This window comes from Sander vitreus, chromosome 4 (genome assembly GCF_031162955.1).
Source record: "Sander vitreus isolate 19-12246 chromosome 4, sanVit1, whole genome shotgun sequence".
In the NCBI taxonomy this organism is placed as follows: Eukaryota; Metazoa; Chordata; class Actinopteri; order Perciformes; family Percidae; genus Sander; species Sander vitreus.
In genome coordinates, this window is record NC_135858.1 from 18,004,115 (window position 1) to 18,029,675 (window position 25,561).

The window sequence follows — 25,561 nt, forward strand, 5'->3', positions numbered from 1 at the left end:
AGATCCGCTGTTCCTTGTAGCGTGATCGCCCGCAATTCTGTAATTAGTGCTGTAATTGGGTCAGCAAGTTCCTGTGACCTCTGCCTCAAACTCATCATTATTTCAGGTTTGCGGTTAGGAAGGAAGGCCAGCATTAATACTAAGCTGCATTTAGACATTCTTAGCACTGCCATCACCTTCTCCAACAAACACAAGCAAAAAGGTTGTATTGTAGTCTGTCTCCTGCTTCTTTTTAACTCTCTGTCGTGCTCACTACTCTGCACTCATACTTGGACACTTTTTTTTTCCTTTGTTTTTGCAGACCTTCTATAACCAGAGATATTCTTTTACACCACTAAAAGGCACAGGGTTCATTTTCCCTGCTCTAAATGAGCATAATCAACATTACTTCAATAAGACATAATTATTAGTCTTTTATCTAATACTCATACTAGTCATTGTGAATGAGGACTAGTGGAAATATTCCTGATCATATGGTTTTAAGCTATGTAAATATTGTGTAATTCAAATTAAGGAAAGTAATTACTCTATTTCCATTATGTTGCCCTTGAAACAAAACACTACCATTTGGAAGACGGAGAACTTTCCCTAGTGTCCATGTCCTCCGACTGAAAGAGCCAGGCAGCGGGTAAAGTAGCCAGCTTGAGTTCAGTGAGGCGAGACAGGAAGCCTTGTGTCTCGTGTTTGAGCTATATGGATGTTGACCTGAGGAGTATAGATTTCTGGAGTGACTTAAAACTAATGGAAATGGAAATGATCTCCACTTAGACGTTCATACATGCCTAGAGCTTGACCATAACTGTTCCTAGATGTTCAGTGCGCCTTTCCTGCTTATTGTGGAAAGCTTTGATGTACAGGTGGACACATTATATCTTGGATCCTTTGAATAAAAAAAGGTGTGTGTGTGTGTATATATATATATATATATATATATATATATATATATATATATATATATATATATATATATATATATATATATATATATATATATATATATGATTATCTTAAATTCTGAGAATGTGTGTTTAACTGCTAGATTCTAAACTATGTTCACCAGACACTTTTTCTGTCTGCCGTTTAGTATTGGTCAGGTAGTGCACAGTGGGTTTAAAAGAGCATTCTGTGCTGGAAACATCTGGGGATGATTACAGCAGCTTAGACTCAGCCACATAGTAATACCAAAACAAAAGAATAGCTCCAGTAGAACTCCAATGATGGGTGTTCATTTTCTGTCATTTTACCACTATGACTTCTATAATGAAGTCATTTGATTTGTTGTTTGTTTAAAAAAAAAATTAATGATCAATGAAGGTTAGGGCTGTAACTCATGATTACTTTCATTATGGTTTAATCAACCGATCTTTAGCCTAAAAAGTCAGAGCCCAAGGGGATGTCTTCAAATGTTTTGTTTTGTCTGATTAATAGTCCAAACCCCAAATGTATTCAGTTACAATGAGATCAAATTAAGAGAAGCAGCAAATTCTCACATTTCGAGAAGCTGCAACTAGAGAATGACAGACAGTTTTGCTGGAAAAATGAATGAGCCCCTGAAAAACTGAATGATTGTTTATCAAAATATTTGCATATATCATAGATATCATATCATAGATCTAATGCAAGTTTAAGCACACATGGACAGAAATTCTAAAATGTTCTATATTGTTCACGTTAGTTTTTCCTCAACAAAACAAAGAAAAAGTAAATACAGCAATTACATAGTTGAGGTTTGATTATGTCTGTTAAGCAAGCTGAAGCATGTATTTTCAATTTGCAGAATGTACTATTACTGTATATTACATCCACTGAGTCATCTTGTGATAAGTAGCATTAGCGTTAATTACACCTGGTCCCCAATAGATGGTGCTGATGTTCCACTTTAACAGCTGATAGATTTTCCAAAGGCCTCCCACTGCACCCAGTGTCATAATATTCACTGAGCACAATGATTGCATCACTCTTTGCACTCTACACTGCTGAACATCCTGACCAACTAATTTAAATATTTATCAGTTTCTACTGAGCTTAGCCAGGTATTGAAACTAGACCAACCTATGACTTAAAGCATGTAAAAGCAGCCCTGTCACTAGGTGGCAGCATGGAGCAATGCTTCTTATTTCTTATGAATTGATTTCCTCTAAAGTAGGGCTGCACGATATGAGGAAAATATGCGGTAACATTTTTTACATTGAGATAACGATATTACTTGCAATAAATAAACAGATATTAAAGTGAACTCAGTTCTTCGTTTCTGCTGCTTTCAATATTCTGCTAAAATACAACAAATGCTTGTTCAATTTAAATCAAATAAAAGGAAATAATTTCCAACATTCTTTTATTAAACATTGAACTGACTATAAAATGCACTACTAAAAAAAGAATGAGTTACATTATAAAGTGCAGTTATCTACTGATATTTTCTTTCAACTAACAGTAAAATCTAACTAACTAAAATCTCGGGAATGTCTTTTGCGATATGTTACAGCCTTTTGCGATATGTGTTTTGCACCAGTTGATAGTGACGCTAAAAAAACAATATATTGTGTAGTATGAAGCATCACTTAGACATGTCCTAAAATTTGTGTCTCTCTTTCTTACTTTAACACACACTTTACCGATCTCTTTCACTTATTTTTCACTTAATGTGTATATATATACACACACACACACACACACACACAAAACCCGTGAGTATATAAATCTGCACCGAGCCACTGTAAACTATATATTTCTCAGCCTCAGCAGCATGTGTGTCAGCCCAGGCGACTGTGATGTTTTTTCTTCAGGCGATCCCCTACTCCAGAGCTAAATTTAGCAACAGGCTCGTATCCACAGCTGCAGCTGGATACAGCTAAATGGGCCGAAGCTTAACCTGTTAATCCACTATTTTACCTCAAATCCACTGCCTACTACATTGATGAGAACTGCAGAAGTTCAATTAAAAAAGGCTTCATTAGCACGACCATATTTACACACAGTATTGCTAAAGCACATAGTAAACAGGGAAACATACACATTTACGTACATTTTTACAGTAGGATGCAGACAATAAAACATGTTAAAATTTGTTCAACAGCAACAATTAGGTCAGTAAAATGTAACAGCATAACATAACTGATGGATATCAGCAACAACATGAAAACAAGAATATTACGTGTGTGTGTGTGTGTGTGTGTGTGACTGACTGACTGACTGACTATGGCAGGTAAAGACATACTCTGCTGCTAGACTGCAGCTCTCTGTGTGCTCTCCCAACAGGATTGGCATTTTATTTATGTCGGTCATTTGGTCAAATGTAGGGTGTTTGTGTTTGAATTTGGGGAAATATTTAGTTCGGACTGGCTGCAGTTTTGTGCATTCTGTCAGGAAGTGCAGCTCTGTCTCGGCTTTGTCTTTCTTGCACAGCTGGTAGAAGCGCTCCACTTTGGGGAGCCATGATTGTTTTTTGTAGCGGCCTATCTCGATGGCCAGGTTGTGCTCACTGAGTCTGTACTTGGTCAAGGTTGCTCTTTGCTTCATGTCAGACACTGAGGTCAGGTAGTCTGTCACACTGTACTATCTCTTTAGGGGCCATGAAAGCACAGCATTTTGCTTTGTGCTTTTGTTTATGTGTTCCAATTGGTGATGTTTTGTTTCTGTTGTGTTATAATTAGAGATGTACCGATACCAGTATCCGTATCGGCTCCGATACTGCCTAAAACGCTGGTATCGGGAAGTACTGGAGTTAATGCACCGATCTGATACTACGTAATAAAGCCCTAAAGAACAAATACGTTAAAGTAGTTTATTTATGTTCTTTTTCCGTTATAACTGACTGTCAAACTGCATACTAAAAGAATGTTCTGTGGCATTCATGTTTCACAAAGAGTTTAACCTGAGCCAGACCGACAACAAAGATAGAAATAATATCACATGAATACAGGGATAGTAGTATACAGTTCTTAAAACATAATAAAATATATGACACACTGGTATCAGATCGGTACTCGGTATCGGCCGATACGCAAGTTCAGGTATCGGAATCGGTATCGGGAAGCAAAAAATGGTATCGGACCATCTCTAGTTATAATTTGGTTAACCCTTATTGATTAGTTCCCAGACTGAGCGTCAGGACCAGCTGAGTGAGGGGGCTCTTTTCTTTGCTCAGCTCTTGGCCTTCCAGGGCTTTCTGCTAATATGAGTGGGGGTCACTTTTTAAATGTAGCCAATATTTGATGCTGTTTTTTTTTAATTTTGATGAATAATGGGAATTGGCCCAATTCAGCTCTGTAGGCATTGTCTGTAGTTTTTCTGTGCACCTGCAGGATGCTTTTACAGAACTTTAGATGCATTTGCATCAAATGGGTTTTCGTCCAAATGGGCCGAATTCTGGTAGGAATCATCAGCTCTTAATATCTTTGTCACAGGAGTGGGAGATGATGTTTAGGTATTTGGAGTGATATAGATTTCGTTTCCAGTGGTGACCCCTTCAGATCTCTGTCTAGCCTAGTCTGACAGCCTGTCAAAAATGTTCTAGTCAAAAGTGTTGTGTGGGCACAAGAGGCCGTGATGCCAGGGATTACACAATTCTATTTAGTTTTGGCCGTTGTTGTATTTCAATGTAAGTCTCTTATTTATGACAGCTCAACAAGATGTCCCCATGATCACAGTTTAAGGTTATTACATTGTTTTTAGATTCTTGAATTGGCCATGTGTATAGTTTTACCTTGAATTATGCCACAAGAGGGTTGTAACCTGAAATTGTCATCAATGACTTCATGTTTCAAGTAAATTCTTGAGGAATAGATAGCTGTAAAGCATTAAAGGGGTGGTTCAGAATTTTGGACATAGGACCTCATTTTAGTTAGCCGGTGTGTTATTTATCAGTGGAGACAGTTTTCAACACTTTTCATCCAGTCCTTCCAGTTGCAGAGTTCGCTGGTGCTAGGCTAGCGCAAATCAACAGTATCTGCTAGCCTGCCACTAAAAGCAGTCTTACACACTCCATAGTACACCTGAGGCAAATAAATTATAACACCTATTGACTATCGATGTAAATGTCTGTTGATAAAATAATGTTAGAAATAACTACCCTTGCATCTCAATGATTGCATTACATTTTGAGGAACTAGTTTCTCAGCAGCTTTTTTTTTTTAGCAGATTTTACTTCGCTCCGGTTAGTAGTACTGCGCCATAAAGTAAACAGAGAAGCGCACTCCAGTCGGGAAACCTAGTAGCTGCTGGCTTGGACATCAAGATACCGGCGGAGACCCTACTCAACTGGCAAATGTGTAGTGATCATTTTAGACCAGACAACTTTGGAAAAACCCCACAATCTAAAGGACCATAAGTCGCTGACCACGAATGCAGTTCCATCCGTCTTTCTAGATGCAACAACAGCTACTGATGAACAGGTAATAACTTTCGGTAGGCTACTCTAGCTAATAAAACTAGTCCCTTTCATAACGTTAGCTTAGCTGCTACTGATAGATTGAGACCGATAACGTTAGTGGAACGTTACTGTTCAATGCATTGTGGAGAGTGACAACGTTAGCGAACGGTATAGCTACACTCTTGGTAGATACCTGGCTGGGCTAACCACTAACTTTAGGTAATTGCTGACCTGTGTGCTTTCATGTACCGGTAACGTTATGTGAGTTATAGCCTGGCAGAGGGGAATTAGTTTGAGCTCACAGCGGCAGGTAAATAAACTTGCGTGATTGTCATGTAAACCAGATTTCTCAGTAGCCTAGGTAATATCACTTCGCCACTGCTGTAGCCTATGCTACCAACTACAGGGAACAAAGTATAACTATTGTAATGCGATGCAAGGGTAGTTTTAATTCTAACATTATTCTATCAACAGACATTTACATCGATTAGTCTGGCGTTATAATATATTTGCCTCGGGTGTACTATGGAGTGTGTGTAAGATTGCATTTAGTGGCAGGCTAGCAGATACTGTTGACTTGCGCTAGCCTATCACCAGCGAACTCTGCAACTGGAAGGACTGGATGAAAAGTGTTACTGTTAGTGTAAACTGTCTCCACTGATAAATAACACACCGGCTAACTAAAATGAGGTCCTATGTCCAAAATTCTGAACCACCCCTTTAATGCTTTACAGCTATGTTAACATTGCTCTTCCTCACATGTACTTTTGTGACTGCCTGTATTAACTGTGTTTTTTTCTTTATGTCTGAAAGAATGTGTGTATGTTTGTATGTTAGTGTGTGTGTGTGTCACTGGAGGCATCAGGGGGTTTGCTGTGTACTTAATGAATACCCAGTAGTGACAGGAGGTAGGATGCCCTCTCCACTGTCCTCATCCCTTTAGACACTCAGGCTTTAGAATTGTGCTGTTGTCGCTTTGGATCCCGTAAAAGTTTTTACTTCAGTACATATTTCCTAAACTGTTAAGTACCCTCTCTGAATGAAATGTGAAGTTTTGTTTGGTTAAAAGTTCTACTAGGGCCATGTATATATTTTTTTCCTTGTCTCTTGAACTTCTCATTAAACATCAGAATGTGTTGCATCAGTGTTGAATTTTTTGGGAAACGTGCGATGTTTATTTTCTATGTCTCCTGTGATGTTTCTATAATAAATTACAATAGGTCCTTAAGCAACAGAATATATGATGATGGATGTAAGTATTAACATGCAGTAAAGTAAATGTGGTTGGGGAATACTAATTATTTCTCATTTCTCATTCACAAGGCTATCTCGGTAAAGAAGGAAAGCTCACCCAAGCTTTTAGTACACGTCTGTGGTTTTGTGGTCACTCTTGCAAATTTGATGTAGAGGGAAATTTTCTATTTCACGCTTGACCCATCTTTCAGAAATGCAGCAGGAAACTCTCTCCTTGCTTTCCCCCATATTGCTCATCGCAGCTTAGTATCAGCTGATGGCATATCATTCTTTTTTTGCTCTGTTGATCATTCTGATCCTTGTGTGGTCCATATTTCTAATGGTTTTATCATTAAGAATACACAATATGTATTCTCTGGCTGAATTCCTTTTTTCTTATTGTACGAACAAACACTTTTCTTTAGTTTTCTGCTTTCCTGGCTCCTATTGTCCTCAGTTTCAGCTGGTATAGTGTGATCTATTTTGCTTGATATTTCCTCTGATTGTTCCTTTGTCTTTTTTAAGGTGTCAGGTCATAGTATTAGTGTAGACAGGCAGGACCACCAGGAAAAAGGTTTGAACTGGTCTGACCTCACAGCATGTCTAGGTCAGAGATTTGCTAACCGCAGTCTGACCACATTATAGAGCTACATTGTTTCTATATCTGTACATGTTGAGGCCATTCAGGGTCATAAAATCAGTAGCTGAGTAGTATCTATCTGTCCATCTCTCTGCCCTGCCTTTGACATATATTGTCACAGATAAAGTTACATAATGAATATTTCATGGGCTGTTGAACAGATCCACGTGAGAGCCCCCTTTTCTGGAGGCTATTGCAAAGTTCTGACCAGTGAGCATTCAGCTTCCCCCATTTTCTTCTGACAGAATAAACTACATTAAGCACACTGCAGGGCAACAGACGGACAAAGAAGAGCACATTCTTAATGTGACTGTAAACACAACAGATTTCAATGCCTTGCTCTCTCACTCTGTTGTAGCTCTCTGAATATTCCTTCTTATAGCTTCTCTACATATCCCTCCCACCACATCCCCTCTCTCTCGCTCTCTCTCTCATCTCATCTCTGCCTAGCAACCTCTGTGTGAACCTTAGGTATGACAAATGCACACAGGCAGGCGGGACGATCTTCCGTTGAACAGGACAGATTATTCTGCTTTCTCCACACACTTTTTTTTTCAGATTAGTGAGCGTGCACCCTTGGACTGAAACTATAACTCAGCCCTGTTTGGTTTAATCACACCTTACACAAGACGTGATGCTGAAATCCCAAATGGACGTGAGGGCACTGCTGTTTTGTAATGGTTAACATACATATTTACTTAAACTCACACGGTGTGTTTACTCCACTGAATACTGTATCGGCAACACATTTTTGCCTAGATATTTATCTTGCTATAGTAACCCATTAAATATACAATAAACATTACACATTTGTTGTTTATAGTAGTTACAATTTTCCCCATATTTAAAATGTGTAATCTCTGAGAACAGCTAAAGTCAAAAGGCATAGTAAAGGCTATATTACATAATAACAGGGGTTCCCTGACTGCTGTTTGTGCTTGTCTCAGCTCTCCCGCTCTGTTTGATGTGTCAGAAGGGACAGCTGAAACAACAATTCCTCCTGAGCCCTGTTGTCTGTGGGGGATCTGTCATGTTCACTAGAAAATTTAAAAAATGCTGCACTCTGTGCTCACAGATGTGACCTGCGTGCGTCTCTCTTGACTCTGCGGTTTGCTCAGAATTCCCAGAAAAACAGAGATAGTAATTACCCTTAGATAAACCAAATTTTTGACAGTCTCTGTGTTTGTATGACTGAGCTATTTTAAACCTTCAATACATCTACAGTAGAGATCTTTCAGATCAGCAATTAGAATAGTTGATATTTGACCTGTATAATAACAAAAAACAGAAACTAAATAAAAGATTCATGCTAAGATAATATACAACAATATTCTATTAAATATTTTCTCCTTCAGTTAATTAAATCCTCATAACAGTGATGAAAGAGTATTTGAAATGTTTAAACACCGCCTCAGGATGCATTAAGCTGCTAGAAAAGCATTACCACATCTGTCGATCAACACTGTCAATCTGTCTGACCTCACATCACTTTCCATTAACTCTCTTAAGCCCTTTCACTAACTCATACACACACACACACACACACACACACACACACACACACACACACACTCCTCTGCCTCACCACCCCCATCTCAGGGATGCTATCTTTTTCACTCGGTTACTCAAATCGCTGTTCAGTTAAACCCTCAGTCGGTGGAACTTAAACCTCCATTGGACAGCTGGCCAACAGTTCAAATGATACAGCTGTGGTCATCCTCTACTGTACAGTTGGGTATACACTGCACTAGGGCTTGGCAATACGGCTTAAAAAAATCTCTATCTTTAGGCTATTCCATAATATACAATATATATCTTTATATTTTCTCTAAAATAACAAATGTTTGATTTAACCTTTGATGCGTATGATCACACCAGCATGATCATTCTAGTAAACTAATCTGAATTTAGAGGAACACAACTTGTATATGACATTTTAGAGAGCTTTAATTTAGAAATTTCACATCAAAATGTCCTGATATTGTCAGAGTGACACTCTAAGGTGGTCTGCTATCATTTTGAAGTAAAAGTGCTCTATGGAAACGGGACGTTTCACTCTGACACTCTGAGTTGGTCTACTGTTCTTTCATTTTGAATTGACGTGACCTTGGGACAATGATTGACGTTAAACCGGTGGAGCCGGTAGCAATTTTTCTGTCAGCCATGCTTGTTGCTATGCGTAATAGTATGACGTCATTACTTAAACATGTCGGAATATTGCCATTCTCACAATATGATTTTCCATGTTAAAAATGATACCGGTATTATCGTAAACGATATGATATGGCACACACACACACACACACACACACACACTGTACTAACAATCACGGCTTGCCACAAACGTCATTGTCCTGGCCTGATGCCCAGCCTGGATATGCTTTCTTAAGTTAACCATAAGAGACTCTCAGCTTTAAGATGTAATACCCCTGTTTAATTGCAGATCTCAAAGGAGTCATCAGACGATCTCTGCAATAGTCTCTACTAAGGGCAGAAAGCCAGTACTCGCTAAACTAGCTCGAACAGATCAGGCCTAGCTCTATGCAGCAGCTCTGGATGCCATATCATGTGCCAATCCCAGCTTGATGGAGGTACCCAGGAGGGGTGCACGATTCAGAAAATGTCACGATTCGATACCGATTTTTAGGCTCACGATTTGATTCAAAATTGATTTTCGATTCAAAAACGATCCTCGATTTAAAAAAAAAAAAAATATATATATTCACAGTATGTAAATTTAGTTACTTTTCCCATGTGATTGCAGTAGACATACAATTTAAAAATAAATAAAAATGAATTGATTTTTGGAATTCTATGAATTGATTTTGAATCGGTAGAGCTTGAATCGCGATTCAAATATGAATCGATTTTTTTTGCACACGCCTAGTACCCAGACTGCCCCTGAGAGCAAATTAGTGAAAGACCGCATGAGACACTCGGGACTATCAAACTTGGGAGTATTTTTCCCCTTTTATTAGCTAAGGGCGTTCTTTGTATTTTGTGTAAAATGAATTCAGAAAACCAGTGACTATTTTTAGAGCTAATGCTGCCTTTTGTGTTAAAGGATCACTGGTGATAATGGTGCCACCCCACTGTACCTCTGTGGTCGGAGTAGTTTCTAACGCTCTGTTGATGAAAATACAGTAGTTGTCTTTCCCTCTCTGCCACTGAGCTGTTTAGCTGCATTATGTGGGCTGTAAGCCGGGAGAGGTCAGCTGTCCGAGCAAAATCTCCTATACAGCTAGGGCGGACTACTGGGCGTCATTATGGTATGGCATCATTGATCGCCAACGCTTCTTCCCGATCAGGGCTGCAAGAATGAACACAGGTGTGTGTGTTTCTGCAGCTTTCTTTTGTAGTATTGGTAATAAGGAATGTAGGTTTCACAGCTTGTTGTTTGGGCTACATGGTGAATTTAAATCAGAATATTGGTGTCTTTTGTTTTCCTTCTCCGTCTGCACACTTCTGAAAAAGAGAGCTTGTGTTGGTGCATTTTACTCCGCTGTAGTCATGATTGCAGAAACGCACATCTCCAGCTTTTCTCTCCTCTCCCTCTCCCCCGCACGTTGAATGAAGTGCAGGGCCCTAACAGTGCTCTGCATTCACTCACACGGATCGAGTGTCTGACGGGGGTTTTAGCAGCTCAGTAGATTTTTGAACAACCACAAATCAGGCACTTAATCAAAGCAAGGGACGAAGGCCACGTTTCAAGGGAGGGCATTGTGATAATATGTGGAGGCGGAGGAGATACATTTATTTTCTTTACGCTAAGATTTCTTCAGCAGTGCTATCTAACATGCAGCTACTGAGTCCAGCACTAACAATGGTAACTGATGGGATTTAATTTCCAGGTATTGTTCAAACATTTCCCTCTGCATTGATACAAAAATTACAATTTGCACTGCATTGATACAAAAATGTTTTCCTAAGAATAGTCATGCTTTGGATTTAGCAATTTCTGAGTCACCCTACTGTGCTCACCCTAAGCACAATGTCACTAATTAGCAAGTTTACAGCGGCACTCTAAGGCATTATGTAAAGATCAGAGATTCTTATTTTTAGTTCAGCATCCTTTATGATTTATCTTGTGACTAACAATGAATGGACAGACTCTGATGAATGAACACAAAGCAGCTCATAGTTCAGGTCAGTATTCGCTCAATTATAGCGTTTATTAATGATTAAAGTGTGCATGAAAAGACTGAATGAGATAATAAATGTGTACGCATTCACACTGACTTTGACTCTGGGATCACCAGCAGGCCAGGAGGCGATGTGTCCTCTGCAGTGCAATTTAATGTCACACAAGTGAAAACTTCAGTAACAAAATAAACAGAGGTAGTTTATAGAGCATGAGTGTCATGCAGATGAAAGAGCTCCCCTTCAGCAATGTCATGACTGTGCTACAGGAGTCTTGATAAGTGGGCACATGTGGAACAAGGTTGCAGGTTTCTAACAAAAAAGGATATAACATGTTTCACTAATCATCTTTTCACTTGACAGCAGTAGGTGTAGAGCTTTAACATGTCTTGTCAGGCATGCTCACAGCAATGCCTGCTAACATTGTGATTTCTTAAAGAGAACTATACATGTCATCTTGAAGTGATGAGGTGTCAGTCATCTTATATGATCGCCCTTTCTGTTTATCTGGTCTTTTGGCTTTTTTGTTGTTTTCCAGATATAGTCAAAGCAAATGAAATGCATGCTGTCAATCTGAAGAAAGTCGGCAGATGTGCCTGTTTTGAATTATTAAATCATAGTGAGTGTGACAGGCATGGTTTATTGGATTGAGCATATTTGTTGCTCACTCTGTTGGCATATTTTTGTAGCAGTTTATAGCTCCTGGTGTGTTTATTAATTACAAGGCGTTAGTGCATGTGGTGTTAGTTAGCTGGACAAAATGCCAGAAGGAGCAATATGTGAAAAAATGGTTGTTCTATTGATTCATTTAGGTGATGCATCACTAGTCTGTCAGAAGATGCATGTTTCTATTGATTACCGTACCTTGCATTGCACAACAGTCAATAAATGTGTACATTTTCTGATGCAGATAAATCAAGGGTCAACAAAGGATTCATATAGTTTAGTAATGACAATATATCAGTCACATGGTTTCAGTAGCTATGAAAAGCTGTGGCAGGGTAGTAAAAGTCTAAATAATATGCTGTAGGGCGAATGTTCTCTAAAATCTATTTTATCTTACCCTAATGCTTGAATATTGTTAGGCGTGCCTTAGGCTGGATGTTGGGGACATTTTCCCATATCTAGCCGAGGCTGGGGAATTTTTTGTCAGGCTTGTTATGTGTATATCAGCATGGCTCACAGGACTGCCGCTGTATCTGTGCAGCCTGAGCTGCTGTCTCCAGCCTCTCCCACTTCTCAGTACAGTGCCTTCACCATGTCACGACTCCTGGGGGCCCTGTGTTCCTCATCACCCTGACCCAAAGTGCAGGACATAACCCTCCAAAGGTGAAAAGATCCCCTTCGGCTGCTTCAGTGTTGTTACAGGAAGGAGCATTTCGAAACGCGGTCTTGAGCCTGGCTTCTCTGCTCTCTGTCCATGGTGTCAAATTTAAATCAAATTTCAGATGAATTAAACCTTAACCCTCAGGGCTCTATTTAAGTCCAGGAGACCAAAGGTCATAGCTCCAAGAATAGAGCTGTCAGTTAGCAACAGCCTGTTTGCTGGAGTCCCATGATGGAGGTTGCCTCTTCGACTTCTTTTACTATACACGTCTGCTTCTGATGGCATCTCTTTTAATTATCTCCTTGGCACACTGGCTGGTCCATTCAGATAAGCTTCAGTATTATATTACTGGGAGCGTGTGTCGAATCTACTGTCTCTTCAATTTGCAGCCACTGTTGCGCTGAGTCGAATACTGTGGTGTTAACTTTCAACCGCCAACCATTATCATATTTTTACTACTCAGCTCCTCTAAGAATGCTTTTAATGTTCATCAGACCAGCTAATAACAAACAGATGTTACACAGTAGTATTCAGGAGCTGTATCCTGCAACCTTAATAATTTCTGTGCTCCGCTTAAGAATATGCAAAGTTATATAATTTCTTTTAATCACTTACAAGGAATACAGCAATATAGACAAACATAGCATCTCAGTTATGTCTGTGACAGCCCTGCATTTGACATATATTGTCACAGATAAAGTTACATAATGAATATTTCATGGGCTGTTGAACAGATCCACGTGAGAGCCCCCTTTTCTGGAGGCTATTGCAAAGTTCTGACCAGTGAGCATTCAGCTTCCCCCATTTTCTTCTGACAGAATAAACTACATTAAGCACACTGCAGGGCAACAGACGGACAAAGAAGAGCACATTCTTAATGTGACTGTAAACACAACAGATTTCAATGCCTTGCTCTCTCACGCTGTTGTAGCTCTCTGAATATCCCTCCTTATAACTTCTCTACATATCCCTCCCACCACATCCCCTCCCCTCTCTCTCTCTCTCTCTCTCTCTCTCTCTCTCTCTCTCTCTCTCTCTCTCTCTCTCTCTCTCACGCTACTCCCATCTCTTGCCTTTGTGCCCCGTGCAGCTTTACGCTGAGCACAAGGCATACAGATGTAAATTTAATCCAGGCAACGGCCAGAGCTGTCAAGTGAATATGAGGCTGCCCTTTTGCTAACATGCAGTAGTATTCAGTAGAATATTCAGCAGACGGGGCAACTATCAAGGCGGACTCAGAAGGGGAGATGAATACCTCCCGGAACTGTGTTTATTCTCTCCATCTCTTTGTGTGGATCTATGCGTTTCCACTCTTAAAGCTTGGCAGCAAAAGGTGTTTTCTCTAGCACTGAGCTTAGCTTTAAAAGGAAATTGCAATACTCTAAATCTGCCGGTCAGCCTCTGATGAGCCTCTGATTAAAGCCAAAGGAGGACACCCGGAGGAATCAAGGAAGAACTTGCAGAGTGAAATTCACACAAGCGCTTTTTTTTTTTTTTTTGGACTGTGGTTTTTAGATTTAGATTTTTCTTTTATTTATAGCTTTGTACTGGACCTGCGTTTTATGTATCTGAAGTCTGCAGTGATTGCACATTTGTTTCTCACACCAGCTGAGACAGAGATGCTGTAATGTTATGCTTGGATTTGGACTTCCTTTGAGAGGATTTTGTTTTCACCTGATCAGCAGTCCTTCACTGTTTGAATACATTCTGATCTGCCCTCCCACCCTTCTGCCCCTTTTTTCTGAACATTGTCAGCTGGTTAGTCACTTTAGCAACTGGGTAGTGATTTCTAACGGAGGAACAGTGTGTGAGAATGGATTTGGAGTAGTTGCCTCCTACAGACTGAACTGCCTCATGCTCATTAGAGGATCCTCAGACTTCGCACCTCTGGGAGTTTGTCTTACCTGATTTAACCAGAGGAGAGTTTAAGTATCTGCATTTGGGACGGCCGGCCAAAAGCCAGGATGCAGGTGTCATTAGTGTGCACTGACCACCGTGGGGGGGTGAGCCGCGCCACAGAGGACCGGCTAAACCGACAGAACGCCAACAGCCCCAACACAGGCACCCGCAGCAAGTTCAGAGCAGTGGCGATGGTGGCTCGCAGTCTTGGACAACTCTCTGTTCAGAGTGTGCCTTCCTCCAGCGAACAAAGCATGAGGACTGGCATGAAGTATAGGTAGGGCATGTCTGAACTGTTAATTGGTCACTATAAATTTCATCAGACTTTTATCATCATCAATATTTTAATTGATCTTAAACTGCTAAAGTAGATTTTAAATATGACATGTCACATTCCTCTTGGCTCAGGCTACAATACATCACAAAAAAGACTGCCCATTTGTGCAATCTTGCTATGTAGTGTATGCCAACTTTTCTTCCTTTCTCCTTCCTGTCAGAACTGCCAAACCCCACCTGTTTAAGATTGACAACGGTTATTATGACAGTAACTAATTAATTAACCTCCCCTCAAAAATAGCAATATCTCAGAAGGAAAGATTTGCAATTTGTAGTTTTGTCTGATCTTTGCGCTTCAATGATACAACTAAGTGGTTGGCATGTCATTTACATTTAGTTAGTGGCCATTGATCTGTTCTGTGCAGGAATGACAAAGTACAGTGAGCTGCATTGTTCAGCTTTAAAGAGCAAACTATTTAGTGTATTATTTTTCCAGATTAGTCTCTTTAAGTGCAAGATCACTATTATCACAAAACACCATTTTTGTATTTGTTTACCTTATACTGATAATCCCTTAGTTTTGAATTTCTTATGTGGGTTTATAGATATTATTATTATTATTATTATTATTATTATTACTGCTGCAGATCATTTTGTAAGCAGAAATAATAAAATCAGATATATATCCAATCATTATACATACAAAGTCAGTTGTTACTATTAGAATAACCCTTGTTGTTATATTAAAGAGTGTCCCTGTCATGCTGTGAAAACAAACTTTTGCCCACACCATTGTATTGTATGTTGACATAATGCTGCATTGAATATGTATCACATCCCTTCAAACAGTTGAAGTTCAGCTGTCCTGACATGTATAAAGGATTAGTTAATTTGCAATAATGACCTGCTCTCTGTCACTAAACTGCTCACCAAGACAATTGTTATTGACAAGAAATATTGATTTAAAATGACAAGCACTCACCAAAAAAAACCTGCATCCATGTACTACATTCTAGCAAAACTGCAACCTTTGCAATATACATATTTTCAGTATGATTTATACTCTACTCATTCTATTCTCTAACTAGCAACCTAAATCTGTGTGATATATATAAAAAAATATTGATAATATGATAAGTCTTCCATGTTTCTACCCTTAGTTTGAGTAGCAAAGTGTTACCAAAGCCTATTGTCTTTTTGCTAAAATGAATACAACTGAACACACTTCTTGACTGGAGAGTAATATTAGATATGGTGTGCAGATATTTGTTTCTGCAGTTGTATCAAAACTGCAGCAGAAATCTCACAATACAGAGGCTAATGAAGAGCCTCCATTAAAAGCTTGTGAGCTGTTTTCCTGTTCTTCTACCGTTTTACCAAACAAGAACTTTTTTTGGTTGTCTATTTGTACTGTGCTCTTTATAGGATTGTCATGCAAGTTGTGAATTACATTTCTGATATAACTGTTAATATTGTAATCAACAGTTTATATTTTCAAAAAAATGTTTTTCAAGCTCCAAAACCTAAAGAAGAAAAAACTGCACAGCGATGTTGTGCCTCTGAAGCAGAATTGTTTTTGGGGGGTGAAAGATTAGTGGTACGTTGATTTAGAAATTAAGATTGGGCGTTGATCACCCGTCCTCAGTACTGTTGTCTGAAGGAACATCACAATCCTTTGCATCGGATTTGCTAGCGTCATTATTGAGGCTAATAATATTGAATGAGAAAATAATTTTCAGCTCGGGGCGCAAGTGGCTGTTTGTGTTCTGTGCTTCCGCCGTGTAGTCCAAAGCACATAACGGGTTCGGTGTTGTGAAATAGGCTTGCATCTGATGCAAACTGAAGGTAATGCTGGCCTGAATGCAGAGTGAGGCTCAAAGATGCATGCACCGAGGCTACAACATAGCGTTTCGTGGTTTTGAAGAGATGCAAATGAAAGGGAAGTAAGGAGAGAGAGAAAGAAAGAGGGAGATTGCTAAGATTAATGCTAGTGTAGGCACTATGCCCAAGAGGAAGTAAAGTAGGCTGGAGTGATCTGTGCTCATGTCACTGTGTATCTTTCAAACATTCCTCTCTGAGTTTAAGCTCGCAAGCCCTTTCACATGGCCATGCATTTATCTTTTCATCCTTGAGCACAAGGAGTTTTTTCTCTCCGTTAAATTCAGTTTTTAGTTTCTCATATTGACATTTTGACAGCTGAAGGTTAGCGGTTTTGTAACTGTTCCCCAAAAGAATACAGTTAAAGCTTATCCACCTAGCAAAACTTTCCACGATTATCCACACTGCAGAATAGCTGTGTGAAATTCAGATCAGACTTATTTGCAAACAGTGCTCTCTCCGTTTCCTTCAATGGCAGCCTTGAGCTTTAATCAAGTCTGTCAGTCTTCATCCATGGGATGCTGGTTAGGTTGGAAGTGACCTCCCCCACAAGGCCGAGGAAACCATCAAAGTGAACATCTTTTCAAGGTATACGGAGGGATTGCGGCAGCTTTAGTGGGCTGCCTCACCACAGACTGAACCGTTTTGTAATGTCACACCGGGCCTGCATGACATGAAGGGTTAAAATCATCAAGCTTGACTGTGAGAACCTGCACCTCCTCCAAGGAATGATTAAATGCCTTCAGTCAGGACTGAATTAATGATGTACACAAAATGGCTTATGATTATGTAAAGTAGTCCTTCTAAGGGAATGGAAGAATATCTGTGAGATTGGGAAGGCAGTGCAGGTGGGGAGACAATCCTATAAAGCCCCTGCTTTTCACAGTCCACTTATCAGCTCTTCTCTCAAGCAACCAAACCTCAGAAGGGTCTTGAGGGAATGAGTCATCTTTACAGGAGCCACTTTTATTTGCTGAGGTGTAGCAAATAAACTGCAGCAAATTATTGCTGATGTGTATACGTTTGAATAAGTCTCACTTTTTGGTTGGACTGCCATTTTTGTGCTTTGTGCAGACTAAATATAGGAGCACATATACTGTAAACTGCTGTGGACATTTGTGCTTTTAGTAGAATTTTGTGTCAACGCATCAGCTCCACAACACTTGCAGTATTGTTTATTGCTGTGACCATGTAAACCATGTAAATCTGACTCACCTTCTCTCCTGGTGTAAATCTACAAGTAACTCGCTTTAGCCCAGACTGTCAGTAGGATTCCTCACATCTCTGGAGGTCCATTTTTGGTTGTAAAGTTGACAGTGAATCACAGCCACAGTAAATAGCTACTGGCAGTGTTGTGTAAGCAGATGGCATAGAAATCCCACCACTGTGTTGTGTGAAACTGTGATGTGTTTTTATAAATCACAGAGATAACCTGTCTCAACAGTTCTGTTTTCATTTAGTGCACCTTGAAGTGACTTGATGTAACAGATGGCAGAATTTATAAAGACAGAAATGAGAGCAGCATACTGTCAAAAATGTGTAATATGTACACATCAATTAGTACACAGGTTTAATGTCTTTATTGTATTATTAGCTGCAATTGCAAAAGGGAAATTCAATCAGTGGCGCTTAACTATGGGAATGTTCTTGTCCTTGTTGGGGAATTTTTAAGAAAGATGAAACTGAGCATTTTTCCCCCAATAGTTTGCTACACAAATGCAAAAGCATGCATTGCTCAGGCTTTTGGTAACAAAAGCTGTGGGTGTGAGATTTGGGGCGTCATGAGTGTGGGTGCATGCTGGGATGTTTTCCTGTATTCTAAGGGCTCTTTATCAGGGAGCCAGCTTTCCACAGCCTGCACTCCCCCTTGAAATATGAATCATAAATAGACTGTGGTAGTTGAACATAACACGCATACAGGAGTACACTTTGGCCACTCTACTGTAAATACTAAGACTTATCCACACAGCACAGATTTTAGGCCCACAGTAGCCACTAAGGTATCATCTTAAAGAACATTCACCATCTGTTTGCTCTGGGCATGTGGAGAGAAATTGCCAAACGGTGGGATGGTTCATTTACTGATGTAGGCTTGTGTTTCACTGTATGCACTGAGGTTTTGTCTGTGTTGTTGTATAAGAAATCGAGTGAGATGGGGGGGCGGGGGGAGGAGTTGTTGTGGAATATTTTGCCTATAGGCGTGTTCACGTGAGGGACACACTTGTGTTATGTTGAAGGAGAAAATGAAGACAGCTGTTCTTTCTTTGTCTCACTGATAGTGAGTTTAATTAGAGAGAGAGAGAGAGAGTGTGTGTGTGTGTGTGTGTCTTAGCACCACTCATTTCTCTCTGCATGTTAGTTTCTTAAATGCTCTAGAAATAGCCTAGATTTATTAGTTCTATCTTGTCCTGCATGCACATAACCCCGTGCAATCTGACCAGCAGCTCAACCCCTTCCACCATCAAACACTGGAGACTGGGATCGTCGTAACTCAGTTTATTTGACTTAGAAAGGGTGAAACTGGGAAATGAAACACATTGACCAGTTACTTACATATTGATGAGTCACAAACGTATAACAATATATAAACAATATAACTACACGTCACTGTAATGCGGTAGTATATACAGTAGCTAACATGTCAGTCCATCCAGAAAAACGTGATTATGCGATCGCATAATTCAATGCATAATCAGCCAAAGTCCGCATATTTATGCGGGGGACGCATTTTTTCAAATACACCGCACTTTCGGCGCATAAATTGCAGATTTCCGCGCAAAATATGCAGGGCTTGCATGATTTCATAATCCCCGCATTTTCGTTGCAAAAAAGTCACATATATCTTAGCAGAAAGTTGAAAAGAGCAGCCATTTTCCCCTGTTGCCATGGGAACGTTGTGAAGCGAGGTAATTACGCGACGTGAACATCATCGAAAAGCTGCAAACCCCGCGATGAAGCCATGATGAAACCGCAGTTTTTGCAAGTTCCCACAATTTCATCGCATAAAATTGCATAAATATCCCACATATTCCATCGCATTTTTTAAGAAAACGTGCCGCATAATCAAGGATTTTTGCCCGCAACAATCCCAAAAAAACTGGAAGGACTGACATGTAAGCTGAAATAAAGGAAATATGTAATGTATTGTTATACAGTGTACATAATATAACCTATATTGTTTTATCTAAATAAACTAAAATATACTTACGTGTAGCACAACCCAAGATAATAGTGGCAAACTAGCTTACTGAGCTATCGATCATCATCAAAAAATATACATATTGGACATCAAACTTACTGACAATAAGATAAACAAAGATATAACAACAGTATGTCAGCATCTATTTCACATACCGAGAATGCTACCAAAGGCATGGAACGTCGAAGATTGAAGCGGATAGTATGGAGCGATGATAACACAAACCATGAGGCTGTCCTGCTCACATTCAACTTCCTGACTAAATCCCATGGTGCAAAAGTTTCTACAGTTCCTAAAGGAACACACACGCGGAACAAACTACTGCCAGCAATGGGAGAAGAAAAACATTTAAGTGAACTAATGTCCTGATGGGGACAAAACAAGTTCGGTCGTGCACTGCCAGGAAGAGGCAAGTCCTTTTGTTCAAAGGAATTTTGTTTAACTTTAATAATGATTTAGTCCAGTGTTATAAAAGCTGCCTATATACATATGTGCATAATTATGTGTTTAAATGCTCTGTGTGAGGTTATTATATTTATAAAGCTGCCACACTAGACTAGTCATTCTGCATACATTATACATTGATTAATGAAATGTGTGCTGTGCCTTTCTTTCTGCATGAGAAGCATTTGAACTTCTGGTTATGTAATGTGTGATTGAGGAAATAATGTAGTACAGATAGAAGTGAGCCTGTACTGTAGCAGGAGGCTACAGCTTACTTCAGAAAGTAAGAGAGTGCCGGCCAGCAGGGGAAAATCCCATCTACCCCACAGCATCATGCTTAGTCATGTGTATTATGAATATTAACCTCAACATTTTTTTAATTAGACAGATGACACCAGCCAGTTTTCTCTAAATTGATACAGTAGCCAGCACAATGTCCTTTTCATCAGCAAGATGGTCTCCTTCAAGCTAGTTAAAGCTAGTTAGTACAGTTTAACCCTTTTACAGTATGTAAATACCTCACAGTTCAGGTTGTGTGTTGCCTTTAAAAACATAAAATGCATTTAATCTGTTGGCATTGTCAGGGAATATGCTTTATCCATATCCTTTGGCTACGATTGTCAATTTAAAAGCATGTCAGGATGTTAGAGCACAGTTCAGTTTGACATTAAAGATGCCATAAAAGAGACGTGGAATCCTCTACAGGTTCTAGGAAGTTTCTCTCTCGTTCCTCTCCAGCGTATAGCAGAAGATTTTCCATTCCTGTGGGGACTGGCAGATTTATCCCCAGACAATAGTCTCTGAAAACGCCTGAGTTAGAAGAAAAACAAATTCAGCCTCAGGGAAGCCCTCTGAGCCAACAATCTGTTTATGCCCAAGTCAAAAAATAAATAAATAAATAAACTGCCATTGACAACTGTCTTAAAGTGCTTCAATGCCAGTGGCTCTATGTCTCTGGCTGCGTGTGTTGCATAATTGAAATGAAATACATGAAATCACATTTGACGTGTTCTCAAGCTGCTGTCAAATATGGCGCTGCAAGCAAATTACACTATACTATGTATAACTGAGCGTGTGTTAATTGAATGGCTTCCATGAGAGACAGCAGATCATTGAGTCACGTCACAAGAGCAGAAATGACCGGAAGTGATTCTGGAACTCTGGAATGTACAAACTAAAACTTATTTCGCAGCCATAACTTCATCCAGATCTTTTTTCTTTTTTTTTTTCTTTTCTTTTTTTCTTTCTTTCAAGATTTAGATGAAAATATCAATACCACTTTCATGTCTGTCCATTAAGTATAAAGCTAGAGCCAGCAGCCACTTATCTTAGATAATCATGAGGACTGGAAAAATGGGGAAGGCTTGCCTGGCACCGTCCAAAGTTTTAAAAAATCCCACCTCTAAAAGTTTTGTTGTCACTGTGAGGTTTCCAGGCAACCAGCGGAGACATCTGGATATAACAAAATAATTTGTGAGCTATAGAGGTGCTGGTAGACAGTTACACTAGCTGTTAGGGCTGAACGATTTTTAAATAAATCATTGTATAGTATGAACAACACAAGATTAGATAGATTAAACAAACTGTTCTTTCCTGGAGGCCATGCCTGTATGTGATGATGAAATTAGGTGATGCATGAATTTATATGAATGGCATCTTTTGTTAACTACTTCAATCACAGTAGTATATTGAGCACTGACCACCTGGTGTAAATATTCATATGAAAGTCAGAAACAAATCACACAAACTAAAGTGCAGATTGCAGAAATATAAAAACAAATATGTGGCTTTACCACACTTAGTAGTATTTAGATTATTTAGTTGATTGCACATTTTAAATACTGTCTTTGAACTAGACAGTTAAATAAGTAAAAAATATATATGAAATGGTGTATTTTTTTACAGCGCACACAGAGGAGCTGCCTCCGGCCCCTCCCTCCCCTCATGAAGTTACGTGCCGTGCACTTTCTCAGAGAGGCTATCGTTACGTTAGTAGTAGCATGTTGCTGGTGTTCTTGCCGTGGGATAAACTGTACTAATAAAACCGTTGAAACAACGCAGCCACGCTGCTGTGAAAACTCCCCAAACGTCATTTATCAGAGTCTGGTTGTTACCCCTCTCCTCCACTCCATAGATTTATAACGGAGCTAGCTAACTGGAGCTAACCGCTAATCAGAGCTAATCGTTGCTAACCGAGCCTTCAGTTCTGCGTGCCATTTTCCATTAACTGCATGTATGGACTGAGCCCGAATAAAACCCTTAATTTTGGCTGTAAAAGTTTTAAACACTAACTAAAAGTTGTTTGAATGATGATGCTTTCTCTGCGGAGTGCAGACTGATTTGCTCTAGCGAGTCACGTGACCAAATCGCAGCCTTTGCGATTAGGAAATCACGTTTTAACATATCGCGATATAATTGCAAATGCAATTAATCGTTCAGCCCTACTAGCTGTTTCCTCCTGCTTCCAGTCTTTATGCTGAGCGAAGATAATCATTTCCTTCTTTATTGTTTTTCTCATTAACTCTTGGCAAGAACACAGATTAGTGTATTACCCAAAATGTCAAACGATTCCTTTAAAACAACAGTTAACTCTTAAAGAAAAAGTCTTTTTTTCAGGTGCCATTCACCTCCTGTCACAACTCACCCCACGCAAATCTGTCTTGGGCTTTATCTGAAACGAGAATTGAGTTAAGTTGTTAAGTTGTAAAAACAAAAGGTTATCCAGCTGGCAGAAAGTGAACAGAGGCTCATGGTAGAATGCTGTAGGGTTTGCACAATGAAGCGCATAACCATTCATGCTTCGTAACAATGAGGGGAATTGAAGATAATTGGATAAATAGGGTATCCAATTGTATGCTTGTTAAGGTTCAGCTGATACAAAGAAGCATATAATGGGGATTTTTGTTTTGTTTTGGGCAAACTGTTAGATGGATGGATGGATGGATGAATTTTTTACGGTACGTTCCAAGGAAAACTGTTGCCACAGTCTGTACACAGCCTCATAAATAGTGCATATGCAGTATGCAATAACAGTTCATGTGTATAAGCAGCTTAAGAGTAAAGTGGCACGCCCTATTCCTATTGTCTAGTCAGGAAATTTCAAATCTAATATTCTCCACTGTCACTCCTTCCTTTAATGGATGTTACATAAACCTAAATGATGGAGGAAACCACCTGCTGCCAACACAAGCTAGTGGCATTCGGTCTGTGTGCCTTCTGAAGTTGAACCCACGTGTTAGGTAGTATTAATAGTGCTGCTCAGTGAACATATCTCTCAACACGTTCCTCTTTACAGCTCTGTGACCTTGTTTCCTAATTCATCACCCTGTCCTGTCCGCTGACTTCACGTCGTCTTTCAGTCCTCTCTCCCACCCATGCTTTTAATTGGGATATACTTGATGTTGGTGTATCAATCCCTCCTCATCTTCTCAACCATTGTCTTAAAACACAATTACAGCACATCGGACATGACAGCCATATAGTTGATACCCTGTATAAGTTATAATTTGAAGGGTGCAACAGTAGACTGAACATATCAAAACTCAGAAAAAAATCTCTCGGATAACTGGTTTTAACAGTATTGAGTTGATCATTAAGATGACATAAGGCATAATAATGAATTTTATTACTTATTAATTCAAGACTAGCTAAAATCATGGGTGTCTGAACCATTACGGGTTTTTTTTATCTAGGCTGACAAGTATTTGCTGTAGCCTTCCAGGTTGCCTTATTATGATAGTTTAACAACGAGATCAAGAGACAATGTGGGTGTATATTTGTCCTATCACGGATTGGGTTGGGTTCCTAAACGACCAGTAGGCCTATCTACCAGACCAAATGGCAACGCGGATTTCGGTGCCTCATTTCGGTGCCACTTGAATGCCTGCACTGCTCTCTGTTGCTCCGAAACGTTAGCCTACCGTTAGCTAGTACCTTGCTTAAACACGGCTAAAATACTGAAAGCTAAATGGTGTAAAAAGTGTGACTTTGTTTCACTGGAAAGGATTCCAACATCAGGACTTTTGTAGGTGGCGGTAAAGCACGTCCAGCTGCAATTCACCATTAAAAAGAAGACTCATTTCCGGTCAGCGCATAACCGCCATAAGCGAACACTACCCTGTCGAAATGTACGCACTACACAAGCGAGTACATACTGTAGTGTACTACATGTAAGTGTACTAGGGGTGGAACGGTACACCGAAGTCACGGTTCGGTTCATACCTCGGTTCAGACATCACGGTTCGGTAAAATGGAGGGGAAAGCAAAACAAAGATGCAGAAGGCAATTTTTTTTTATTGTGCATGTCTCAGGCTGTCCACTGAGCTAGCTGTAACAGCTTGAAGTGTATAAAGTAAGATGTAAACGGTAAACAATAAGTACCCTGCATCGTCTCCAGACTCCATCTGTAACTTGTAAACAAAATAAGACAATCAGCTAGTAGTGTGATATGGGAGACAGGCGCTGCTCTCATATGTGAATGCACAGAGCAGGGATGTTAAAAGAGCAGCTTCGGTTACACAGAGCAGTTGACGAGTTTTGGTGTTAGCTTCATACGCTAACGGCGGAGCTAACAGCTAACGGCGGAGCTAACCGCTAATACCGGAGCAAACAGCGAAGCAAACGGGCCTGCAGGCCATTTGTGGTCGAGGCAAGAAGGGATAGGCTATAGCTACGTCCATGTTTGGTTGTATATGGAAGGGACTAGTTTGCTTCGTGTGGACTCATTGGACCGACTGACTCGACATGTAGGCGGAGCTTGGGAGCTTCAGAGCTAAGGGCAGGGCTACAGATTAGGTGTCCCTAAAGAACTGCATGTCTAACAGTAGTTCCACATTACATTAATTAATTTGCACGCAAGTTTTATTTATTTTTATACCGCGTATTCTCCGTGTAAATTCATGTACCGAACCGAGACACCAGTACCGTTTCGGTTCAATACGAATACATGTACCGTTCCACCCCTAAAGTGTAGGCTACTGACAAAAGTATCAGAATTGAGACACACCTTTTGTTATTGAAAAGGTCAGTCTATTAACAATGACATTAGTGTTCACTTACTCATTTTTATCCGTGCATACTTTCCATTGCTGGGTTGATGTCCTGCTATTACACATCTTTCTCTCTTCTATTTCAGATTTTTCTTCTAGAGACATT

The 25,561-nt window shown here is 39.8% G+C and overlaps 1 protein-coding gene across 3 annotated transcripts in view; it reads left to right on the plus strand.

The window, feature by feature from the left end:
- The window catches only part of kcnab2a (potassium voltage-gated channel subfamily A regulatory beta subunit 2a), a 102,467-nt gene that overhangs the window by 53,222 nt on the left and 23,684 nt on the right, over positions 1-25,561 (plus strand). Inside the window, exon 1 of one of the 3 annotated variants that reach the window (XM_078248823.1) lies at positions 14,676-14,887. The exons of the other annotated variants lie outside the window; for them this stretch is intronic. Within the exon in view, the coding sequence (XP_078104949.1) occupies positions 14,676-14,887 (212 nt within the window). Of the gene's footprint in view, positions 1-14,675; positions 14,888-25,561 lie in introns of those variants that run through there. 3 annotated transcript variants of the gene reach the window in all.